General features: G+C 40.7%; 1 protein-coding gene across 9 annotated transcripts in view; it reads right to left on the reverse strand.

The window, feature by feature from the left end:
• The window catches only part of LOC114873991 (protein unc-13 homolog B), a 190,774-nt gene that overhangs the window by 149,234 nt on the left and 28,722 nt on the right, over positions 1–12,818 (reverse strand). For 7 of the 9 annotated variants that reach the window (XM_046285431.1, XM_046285426.1, XM_046285429.1 and 4 more), the window contains exons 5-6: positions 6,172–6,295; positions 1,188–1,277 (exon numbers count right to left, since the gene is read on the reverse strand). In XM_046285431.1, coding sequence (XP_046141387.1) covers positions 1,188–1,277; positions 6,172–6,295 — 214 coding nt within the window. The remainder of the gene's footprint in view (positions 1–1,187; positions 1,278–6,171; positions 6,296–12,818) is intronic. The other 2 variants (XM_046285430.1, XM_046285428.1) reach the window with 1 other exon arrangement.

Below are 12,818 nucleotides of genomic sequence, written 5' to 3' on the forward strand. Positions count from 1 at the left end.
GACCGGAATTCGTGATACAGAAAAAAAAGAATATTATAGCTAGGAGAAACGGAGGAAACGAGCGGCGCGAGGAACAAGCAAAAGTATGTCATTTCAATCCGATGAATTTCAAGTAATCTCGATGCCGAAGTGAACTCAGCTTCGCCGATCAATCGCGTCGAAGGAAGAAGAGTTAACTGTATTTCAGAGATATCCTTCCTCGTTACATTTAATGCTTAAAAAATAAAAGAAAAAAAAAATACGTGAAACGAAGTAACTTCTTCGAGGTGCTTAATAACCTTCTATAATTCAATCGGTACTTTTCCTTCGGGTACGAAGGAACTCCCTCCCTCGATAACGTTTCGTTATCTTTTATTAAATTTATATTGGATCGTTAAATGCGGCGAAGCTCCGCTAACGGAGCATGTACACCTATTTCAACGAACACTTACGTGTTGCGATCGAATCGAACGCGTTAGCTCTACGAAACGATACATAGATTTAATCGACGTTCAGCTATAAATAAAAATCGGGTAATCTCGGATTGTTCGGAGGATTCGTTCCTCTCTTTCCTTTAGGCGGAAAGTAACGCGTAACTTGGGTGATTAACGATGATGGGTTCCTTCGACTCGTAACTCGTCCGCTCGACAATATCTAAAGCGGTTTTCGATATCCGGTGAACCGACCAATCGTCGACGATTCGCTCGACGTCGCGTTTCGTCTCTAAAACGGCACGAAGGGGTGGAGACAGAGAAATAGAGAGAGAGAAAAAGAAGATAGGCGTGGAATTAGTAATCGAAGTAGAAATCTCAGGTGCAGTGGCTGACGAGCAAGAAGGGGTTTACGTATCGCTAATTACGTACAAACAGTGTGGATTCTATTTCTCGTGGATCGTGTGCGCGTGACTCGATTCCAAACTTTCCTCGAACTTTCTCCGGAATGGAATAAACGGAATTCACGGATAAACTGGCTAATATACGTTCGCGTACGATTTACACGAAAGTAACAATCGTTTCTCGCGAAAAGTCATTTATGTCGAAGAATAATCTGCCGCACGATCTACGAGAAATCCACGTCGCGTGGAAGTCAGATGCATTGGTCAGAAAAAAAAACCAGGATATTAAAGCGAAACGAAGATCTCGGGATCAAGGACGATCCTGAAACCAGGACGGTCCTACGATCAGGACCAAGGATCTTGACGAGGGTACCTGAGCCACACATGGGCCGGGCTGCTCGCAACTGCATTGCTGTTTCACTCGTTAGCAGGCTTTTCCATCTCGTTCGTTGTTCGCACTTTCCTGATTGGTCAGACACTGATCAGACTGAAGATCGGCCTTACATGATCCGATTGGCGATCATGTCCTAATTTATCAGCCCTTCAACATTTGAGATCTCTCGTGTACTCAGCGATTACCAAATGTCGTTTCTCAACCGATCCCCGTTCGATCGAAAATCTTTCCTTGTTACCTTGAACGATGATTTTGTTTGCTTCAAAGTTATACGGTGTCTTGCATGATTGATACGACGCTCGTGTACGAAGCCAGGAAAGCGGAATCAAAGTTTCAATAATAAATAAAAGAGGAAGTATATAAAGAAGCAACAGTATTCTCAATTTGCAGACAACATTCCTGGACGCGTTGTTTCGATCGAACTTCAACAATTCCAAGAAAGAGGTAGAAAAAGGTCAGCTATAGAAATTCACTGTTAGTATCGTGTGCGCAATTGAATCTATATAATCAAACGTTAGAAAATAGATACCCGCTGGTATCTATTTCTAGGATCACTTTCAAATTAATCGAGTACGTCTTTATTGAACTTTAATTATCCGTATCAGCTTCTTCTTCATAGTGGCTTTCAAAGATGCAAAAATGTTGGAATGTAGCTGATACTCGAAAAATTCGGAATCATTCGTCGTATCAAAACTGCCAATCTTTCAATCAGTTCTGATAAAAAAAGAAAGAAATTCCCAGCAGGATTCCCATCGATTCGCAGTTTTTCACTCGTCGACCCATCTTTAAACCGTCCTCGATGATGCGATTAAACATTCGGTTTAGCGCGGAGATTCGACGATAGTCATCTTACTTTTTCATCGTCTCGAGCGTGTTCCTCGAACATGTCGATACTTTCTTCGATAAACAGACTCTCGACTCCGTTGATCGTATCACGCGGCTTCCCTATATCTATTTTCCGATACTTATTCCACCCCACTCTTTGTACACCGAAACGACAAACGAGCAAAAGAACGAAACGAAACGAAAGGGAAGGAAAGACGGCCGGGTCGATCTTCGCCAAGGGAGAATGCTCGAAAGTAGCGTAAAGAGGGAAGGGAGAAAGGACTTAAGGGAGAAACAAACGAACAGATAAGGGAAGAAAGAGAAGCGACGAGTCGCTTAGCTGTTTCGCGAGAACAGATCTTATCTTCTATCGAGATCCAAAGCCACGGTTTCGATTCGAGCAAGCGAACAGCGATTTTAAAAACGCGATCAAACTATCCAAGCGTCCTAAATAACCATTCACACGAGCGACTTTTGAGAAAAGATTAGCTTCTTTAGAAAATAGAAACCTTGATCTAAAATAGAAACTGGATAGGTTGATCACTTTTTCGCGATAGAAAAACAGAACACGTTCTATAACGTTAAAATTCTTTCATCGTGATAAGCTTAATATTCAAAGCGATGGGCCGTTGATATTTCGGGGTAGAAAACGCGGACGAATGGTACACGGAAAAACGAGGTAAAGGTGGGTAGCATTGGACGGAATTCCATTAAACCAGTTGGCGCGGATCGGGAAACAGAAGGAACGCGCAAAAGGAAAATGTGCAAGAGGGTAAGGGACAAGAGAGAACGAACGGAAGTAGGAAAAGATGGAAGAGGAACGAGCGAAACCGACGTCGGCTTTCGTTGCCGCCGTAGGTTTATTATAAACGGCCTCGTTTTCCTCATTTCGCAACACGGTCAAGTGGAGCATCGCGTGGCGAAAAAATAATTTGCATCTTTGCGTCGAGAAATCCTGCCAACCGAATCGACCTCTTCAAAAAGAGGGAAAAATTCTTCTACGTTAACTCGCGTCTCGCGTGATGAATTGTTAAATAAAAAACTGCGAATCCATTCGCGAAATATAATCCACTCCTTCGATTTCACTCATCCTATGTGGTTAAAAAGAAAAAGAAGGATGCGTTGATGAAAAAAGTTTTACGAATCGCGATGAATCTTTTTTCAACCATTCATCGAAGTATCGCGCGTTTTCGCGCCTGGCTGTATGAATATGCAAAATAACGTTCGATGTAACGCTTAAAACTGTTCGGGGATATGCAAACTAACCGGGAATTTTTCCTTGTTAGCTTTCATCGATCTCCGCTTGCGAGTCAATTGACTGAGAGAAATATTTATAAGTCCCTAGCTTGCCAATTTGACGAAATAAGAGACGAAAGATCTTAAATCCCAAAGCTCCGAGCCAAAGTACCGTGCGTCGCCGACTCTCCGGCCGAAACCTTGGTATTTATAGGAAGGCGTGTAATGCGAAGAAAATTGTATCGAAAATAAATCATATCGAAATCTTGACCACCTACCTGAAATCTAAGGAACTCGAGCACGTAAAAAAAAGGCCGTAGTTGAATCGTAACGTGTCGTTAACCCTATTTCAAGGGAGGCGAGGATCGATAGTAATGGATCGTTGATGTGCCGGTGACCGGGCAATGCATGAAAGCACGCTACTTCCGGGAGAGAAAATCGAACGAAACCCCTTTCCTATCCTTCCCTCGAGAGTAGACAGGTTCGATGAAAGCAACGATCCGTTTGCTAAGTTCTTATGCAAAAATCGTAAAAACGTTGAAGTTGTTAGTAGGCGAGAATCGCAAATACAAGGACAATCAATAAAAAGAACTCGATATGAAAAACGAACAGCAAATTGTTACTCTGTTACGATAAAAACTTAATTCAATCGTTTCTTGACATTACGCGAACTCGTTCAGAACGTTCAATTAAATCAGCATAAAATTGAACGATTCCTGATTGCGTGTTTCCTAACGAGACTTCACGTGAGTGGAATTCACTGTTCTCTGTGCATCTCTAAAACTCGATTACTTACAGTAAAGAGCTACTACGTTAGAGAATTAGGTTACAAAGAAAAGAGCACACGGCTACCTGAACAATTTCAAGAATTAATTACCATGAACACCTACAAAATAATATCCTTTCGTTAATTACAACACGCTCGAGTTCGCCTATCAGGTTTTCAAAAAATCCCTCTTCACAACATTGACTAAAACTCCACAGAATCGAAAAATTCATATTTGATTTCTCCATAGCATTGTTCAACGAATCGTTAATCTGTATTAAACAAACTTTCTGGAAATTTCCGTACAAAGTAAATTCAACAACGTAACGTCTCGTTTAAAGAAGTCAGTGACTGTGAGACTTTCTTTGACCGACTGCTTCTATAGAACACGAAGAAACGGGGGGAAAAGATAGCAAGTGGCTGGAACCGTTTTCTGTTCGCGTTAATTTTTCAGAAAGACAGCGTACAACAAAGAAGCTCGATTGTTGCCAAGAAGATGGGAGAGGAACGGTGAGAAGTTCGAGGGGGAAGGAAAGTTTGCAGACCCTTTTATTTCCTTCGAAATACCCGTTCGAGTTCTCGATTCTGGCAGCCACTCTTTTTCTTCTGGTACCTTTTTTCGTTCGGTACTTTCGAAAATTCCGAGACATCGGAATAACCGTCGAAGCACGTAGAAGCTCGCGTTGTATGGTAGCTCGCGAATCCGACAGAGGTACGAAAGCCTGGACAAGTTTCTAGACGTACTCAATTAAAAGTTCCATCCACTCGAGCGGAGTGGCGCGTAGCCGAGATTGCACGGGGCAGAACCGTTCTGTCTTCATTTTTTTTCGAGTGGATCCACGTCGATCACCAGATGGAACACCGCGATCCACTGGCATTTCATTATCGCCTCGATTACACGAGTACTGCTGGTTACCTCAAGTCAATTTCACTCGACCCATCCCCCTATTCAATTACACTTCCCCCCCACCCCCCGGTTTAACCCTTTCATTGTTATTGGTACCTTCAGACGTTGGAGAAAGCTTTTATCGCGCAATAGGCGCCTTGAGACTAATTATGGTAATTATAAATGTCTGTCTCTACCTCTTTCCTCTGGCAATTTAACTCGACGATAAATATATTCCATTGATTTTGATATTTTGATACATTTGGCAATCGCTGTAGGCTCGAGAGGACATCTCGCACAGTTAAGAGCAGTCTACTTTCTTCTATGTCATCGTTTTTAACTAATCGCATGATGCATATTTCTTGCACCATGATGACGATTCGTAAGGTCTTTACTCGTGAGGCGGAAAGGGGAGGGCAAGATTGATAAATGAATAGAAAATGCGTACTATTGTCAACAAGTTTTGAGTGCTCAATAGATAGATGTTTTTATAGAGGTTGAAAACGACAAAACTAGTTTATTAATTCACGAATAGTACACGCACCGAAAACGCGGCGTAACGTGGATGATGTTTTTATTATTCATTTAAATGTATATCTCAATTAAGAAATATTTGTGCGAACAATTTTAATTCAATTCAAATAAACAGCGTTGTTTATAAAACAATTTTATCCTGAAGAATAATGGAAGTTTTTAAACAATCGTCGAACCAGGTTACGTAAATACGAAAGCAATCAAAGTTTCCATGTAAGAGAACAAAGTCTTAGATTACAGATGGTTCATTTACCATAAACAATAAAAACACCGCTAACAACCATTATTTTCTCTCTTTGAATTGCAAAATAATTTCTCAATAAATGCTCTGCATCAACAAGGGTTGTTTAATTATTTCGAATCGATTGATCTCTTAAAATGTTGGAATCCTTAAAAAGATGAAAATAACAAACGGTATTTCTATCCAATAAACAAAACGAACCAGTAAGAGCATCCGATACCACGTTTCCGATCATGGAACGTTCTACCGTGGAAATTTCTGTTTCGAAAGTATCGGAAAACATATATGTATTTATTATCAGAGGAAGAGAATATTTCGTTTCCTTCTGTCTGTAATATTTTTCTATTCATTTATCGTTCGCGATACGGGTACACATATGTACGTCGCGGACACGTACGCTTACATTCAACCGGCATGCTTCACCATCGGCATGGTCTACATGGAAAGAGAAAACGAAATTGTACAACTGACTTACCGAAAGGAAGCTCCAAACGGCAGTCTATGAGAAGAGAGTGGCCGGTTGGTTTTTTCGTACCGATGATCTCGGCGCCTCTCATCTCGAGCTCCGAATCGAGGCTGACCCATTGTCCGGAACCCTCCTGGAACACAAATCGAAGAACGTTAAACAGCGCCACGGAAGAATTCCGGTAAAGGATCGTTTCATTGTAGGATAATTGAAGGGATCAAGCACAAAGAGATGCAAATGGACCGCTAATCTAGCCCCGGAGGCAACTCGATTCTACCTTATTAAGCTTTACAAAATTCCAAATAAAATTCAGCTTCGGACCATAGAACATTCTGAAATTACGAGAATTTATGCATGCATCCAGCTCGCTAAATCGTCAGCCGCGTCTCGTTCGCATTAACGCGTTTAATGCGACCCTGGTGCAACGTGTGCATATAATAAACAAACGCTCGTTAGGACGGCTACGTTTTGGCCGCACTAAATTCCCTAATGTACCCATCTAAATTCTAATACCGCCGCGTGCTCGGGCATCGATGCGCATTACCGGTGAATATCAATCGATTACGGAACAGTATCTTGCTCTGTGAAAATAACAACAACAAAAAAACTGTACAGCGTTATAGCTCGGATAACATTTATGTATCAGCCTATACGTATGCATACATAAGATTAACGTTGGCCACGAAAGCAACGGCGAGGACTAGTAATGGCCATGTACCACGGGTAAAGGCACATAACACGCGTACATAAATTGTAGAAAAGCTCTCTTTTCCGTGCCTCCGGCGTGGCGTGCTCTCAGAAACGAGCTGCGAAGCATGGCTATCAAAGTGCACGTGCGGCTGTTTGCAAATGGCGTGCCGTAATTAAAGCAATTCTCTTTTATCCACAGCTGCTGCGACTTACAGCCAAAACGAACAGGCCTCGTATTTCTGTACAAGTACGCGGAGGCCACCGATATAACTAACGGCGTTTTGTCTTAATTATCTGCAAACGGACCGTGTCGTCGAATTTAGCTACCCGCGAGGTTGCTCGAAATCGAAAGAAGACGTCTCGCTATCGGTTTTCCTCGATAAAACACTAGGTTATTCCGGGGGCTCTTGATTGGGTCGGATTGTCCCCTCAATCGCGAGAATTGGGTTCCTTGATAAATTCGTTTAGGAAGGGACGCGTGTGGATAAAACAACGTTCGATGGAATCAATTGAAGGGGGTTGGTTGGAGACAGATGGAAACGGTAGATCTTGAAGAATAAGCGTTCCGAAGATATTAGACCTCTTGGCTTGAAAACTTGTATAGAAATACTTGTCGTTACTGTCAGGTTAGATGGAATTGTTCTGTGTAAGTAAGGAAAGCTTATTACGAAACCCCTAATTAGATAAGAAATGCGCTTGCGAAATGTTATTTCCAAACTTGAACAAAATAAACTCTATTATTTGATTTGCTACACAACAAACGCAATAATCCTCTTATCGATATTCCAAATTATCCACGTCGCACAATACATTATTTACTTTTCATTTAGTATAACATAGTATGTATGAAACAAAAAGTATTATCGTCGATGATTCCGCTGAGAATACAGGTTTAATCCGTATCTACGCGTTTCCACCAATATCAATTCCACTCATGCACCAAATGCAAGTTTGAATTAAACTTCCATGCAAATGATCCCCTGCGATGTTCACGCCTTGCATTCGGAAGCGCAGGTGTAACAATGCTTTTGTACCGATGCATCTACGATTTATACAAAAATACTTGGTGCAAGTCGATGATGGGATAATCGCGTTGTATTATCGATTGTAAGCTAATATCGTTTTGAATTCAGTGTGCTGCTTTTACAACAAATCAAGACACCTGCCGCACCTGTTGTATCTACCTGAAATGCATTCCCTTGGGGTTAATTCTCGATCGACCTACATGCGATATTCACGGAAGGTTCTAGGGATCAGATTTAACCTGATCGAGGCAAAACACGATCTCAATTTTTCAATACGAATCAAAATTAAATAACAGCAAGGGATCTTAATTTGATTCAGATGAAAATTATATCGAAACTGAAAAATGTTTTTCTTTTATACGAAAACGAAATTACATGCCACGTGGAAATTATATTTATTGAATAAATTATGTTAATGATATTGTGCACTCGTTTCAATGGCTACTTATTAAAATTAGACTAATATCGAAACGCTAACGATACGGCACGTTTGACCACAACCGTTCACGATCGTTATCAAATTAAACAGATTGCTACCTGTGATTACGGAAGCGTAAAAAATTCAATGGATTGTACGTGGGGAACGAGTGACGCTGTAAAACCTCCATATATTTGCCGGCTTAAAAAAGAGCGCAACCTCAAACTCCGGGACAGATTTGCGGCTTAAACGCTTGGTGACGGCCGAACGATCGAATCAATCACGCTCCAGCGAGACCTTTGTTCCCGTTAATTTGGATTTTTACGCGCAGAACCGATCCTTTTCGACGATCAGCTCGTATATCCAAAAGTCGACCTGACTCTCCACTTAACGGCACGCAGGAAATCGGACATAGGAATTCGTTAAAAAATTTGTCCGACCTCCATGCGATTAATTTTCCAGCAGATTCGACTGGCGTCGATGGTCTTTCGCCAGAGATCGAGAATTTCTCGATAATTTTCCTACCGGATGAATGTGATTGGCTCACGAGAACGGTTCCAATGTTTCAGAAGTAAAATTTCACAGTTTCAAAAATAACCGAGCAAACGTTAAAGTTTAATTTATCACGGAGCGATACGGGCAGTTTAAGTAAAAAGGAAACTCCAATTTCCTCTATTAGGAAGAAAACAGCGACTGTTTCGAACGAATAGGAACGCAAGAAACACGTTTCTTGAATGCACTTCGATCGGGAGAAATTTGGCGTGAATAAGAAAATGAAAGAGCGGAGAAAAACCTTGGTAAACTTCAAGCAAAATATTCACTAAGAAATATATGCATGCCATTCAATCAATCTTCTGAATCAGAAAAATAGAAAATATTTGTAGTAATTTGGTATCGCATTTCATGAAAACCAATGCTTCAGTTTGCTAGTTTACTTATTGCACGAGTTGCACTTTTCTAGTTTTTTAAATAAATTTTTTAATTTGCAAATTGCGAGAGCTGTTAGTGTTTCATGCCGTATGCCAATTGCATACTGGGCAAAGTGATAAAAGTAAATATCAACAACAAGTGGAACGAGTATCAACAAGTTCAACTTGCAATGGTTGCTACGTCCGCAAGTTTAACTCAAACTGAATCTAATTCGCCGCAAGTTGTCTCCGCCACTTGGCATACGTTTAGAAACGTAGCTAAGTAAGTATTATTCCGTTTGATGAATAATACACAATTATTTGGTTTATTAATTGAAATGTAAGTAACTTTGAAATAGAGAATCACTGTTAGTCTTGCAGAGAGAGGGGATAGAGAAAGAGGAGTAGAGTGGGGAGAGAAAAGTGGGCATTACAAGCCTACTGATACTACCCATACCTTAGATGTTAATTGAAGCTTTGTTCTGCTTTCAAGATGAACACGCAATCGATAAAGAACATAATGACTAATCGCTTATGATAATTTTCCACAGCATACTTTACTGTAATATAATAATATAGTAACTTACTGTGTCGATGCTATGGTGAACCATCAGTCAAAGGTGTAGCGCGGCGTCGATTTTAAATATTCGTTAAACATCGTGATTTTTACCGTTTACTTAACACCAAATGTATGAAAGTAAAGTGCTTAATGAATAAATATACCTTGAAACACACATTACCGATTTGAAACCCAAAAATCTCTGTTATAAAGGAGAAATATCACTCGCTTCGTACACGCCGCGCGCACTGCCGCCATCTTGGCTACTCACTGCGATTGCGCTGTCTATCGATAGACGATATAATTGAACTCTGACGCGCGGCAGATTCAAACGTAACAACGTAGCGCCAAACATGCATGCTTAAAGACATCGATTGTTTGGCTATTTTTAAAGTGGTTGAAAAACATTTCCTCGGGGCATAAGCAAGAAAAAGTTGCAATTTCCTGCGCATTGCAAATGACATTCTGATAGATTTAATGTAACTTTGTTATGAAAAATGTATTCCTCTGAATATATTAGTTACACAGTCACGCGAAACTGGCCATTATTCATCGTTGCGCAATAAATAATTTTAGCAACTTCTGGTACATTTATACGTGGGTGAATAAGTGTCAGATAATGCATCAATGAACTTCATCGGTAATAAATGACTATTATTCATGCAGAAACGAGGTCGCGTTATTTGTAATTTTTTTATTTACGTTGTAATAATTGGTCATATGAAAACGTGATCAAGCAATTTAATAAAAGGAACGAATCACGTAATTTTCTATTGCAAAATGCTTTTTGTAAAGCTTTTTGTAAAAGAAAGTAATTCAGGACTATCAGGATTGCCTGGCCAATCATTTGCAATCGCAGGGTATCCTTTTCCTATATAGCATGGAAACTGATGAAGGAAGCACAATTATGGTAACGATCACTTCAATACGTCCATTAAAATCCATCGAACGAATAGCTGTAAGTCATGTTTGGATAGCATAAAGCAGAAACGTATAAGCAAAGGGTATTGATTTTTCTTGCATCTCAACTGACGTAGAATTTAATTTTCTAAATTGGACATGAGAAAGACGAGAGGATGAAAACGTTGCTTGAACCACGAAAATGGAAAGCAATAAAATCTGTGGCGGAAGACAGGGAGGTAAGATGTCAATAAATAAAGAGAGCGCGTGAAATTTCTTCTCTTCAAGAACAATTTTCAGTGGTACAACAATAAATTGTTTATTCTACTTGACTTTCGACTTAAAGATCCTTCCGTGCGTTCTATCATTTCAACTTCAACCAACTTGTATTCAACTTCTCTTCCAGATTCGTTCCGTTTCTTTTTTAATTTTTTTTAGTTCAAGGCAGACAAACGGTTCGCCCACATCGCTACCGTAATAGTCCAGCTATCTGCTTATAGCTGTTATAAAATTATAACTTTGTTTCCGTCCGGATATTCTGTAGGTAACCGAGGTAAAAGTGCAGCCAAGATATCGCGACGAAGGTTCGTTCTATACGATTATGGTTGCCTATCAGGAAGACACGAATTGGGTTAGCCAGTCACGGATACCGATTCGACGCACGGTGTCCCCTTTCCCTTCCGGTATCAATCTGTTTCCGAGCAACCGAGTCCAATTATCACGACTATCACGCGAGAAGAAATAAGGGGTTAAATGGGGTGCGAGTCACCGGAGAGATGTGCCCGCTGTTGAATGGAGAGCTAAAGCAAACGATTCGATCGATCTCGTTCACTTAAGAAACCAATATGTGCCTTCGTCAGGCGTCGAGAAAAATATGATTTCTCAAGGAACGCAGAGGAAACGAGTTTTCTTCAATTTATCGACCGCCGTTTCCGCTTCCCCTTGCCATTTTCTTTCTCCTTCGATTGTGCCGCGAGCAAAACGCGGTACTCATCGAATTTTCGCGCTTATTCTGTGCGACCAAAGATGCGATCGATTTGAGTCTTAACAAAGTCAGGTAACACGTGAATAAAAAAAAGGGCGTGTAACTTGGAAAACGTAAGGAACCACGTGACAATAATAAAGTGACGAGTTCTTAATGCTGTATTCTCATCGTTTTTTTGCGAGCTTACGATCAATGCGATGGTCGTTACGTCTGTGTAAAGATTCGCCACGCCGAGACAAAAAGAGAATTACAGCCAGAACGGAGGGTGACGCTGGTGGATACTCGCGAATGGAACAAGACGCCCCCGCAATTAAGCGACCGACGACACAATGACTCTCCAACAGCCTAGAAATGATTGCGAATACCGCACGGATTCATCGCACAAGGCCGACGAATGCCACCATTTCCGTCCCCGTTACGACAGACCGGCTAAAGTATATTAATGACGATGTTCTCTTCCCCTTCTAAAAGACGGCCGTATTTCAACCAGTCAAACGTATTACATTCTTCAATTCGGTTTGAAAATTAAAAAGAAAATGTAATAAATATTCTTCTTAACTTGCAATGTTATAAAAATGTTAGAAAATTTAATAATATGTATAAAGATCAAGCGATACGTTAATATATTCAGTAATAAAGTCTAGAGGGTGGTTTCGTCCATGAAAAAATATTCTTGGTACGAGGCCTAGTTTGTCGAACGACTTTCTCAGAATCGAATCGAAATAACATGTAATGTCAAATTGCAGCAACCCTGACGGAAATTGCGTCGCTGTAAATATGGCACGGAGATACCAGTTGCCTATTTGAACGGAATACGTGTATATTCATCACGTACATCCGAAGACACGCGCTCCTACGTCTGACGTTTGCAGGCCTGCATCTACTTACAGGCACATTTGTTACGGCCGACAAGACCGACGATCCGTCTGACATATGCAACGACGACTCTCCTTGCTTACAGCCGTTATTTCGCTCTGCTTGACGGGAAATGCAAATCGTTCAGGGACAAATGATAACGCGTTCGCTTAATTGAATAGCGAATTAAAATTGCACCATCCCTGTGCAATTTTCTGGTTAATCTTCTCGCTCGACCTTGTTCAGTGAAAGCAGCAATCCAATTATGTTTCTTAAGAATATTGTACAAGTAATTGGGAGCTTGACCGAGAAGTTT

Source organism: Osmia bicornis, chromosome 4, assembly GCF_907164935.1.
Source record: "Osmia bicornis bicornis chromosome 4, iOsmBic2.1, whole genome shotgun sequence".
NCBI lineage: Eukaryota > Metazoa > Arthropoda > Insecta > Hymenoptera > Megachilidae > Osmia > Osmia bicornis.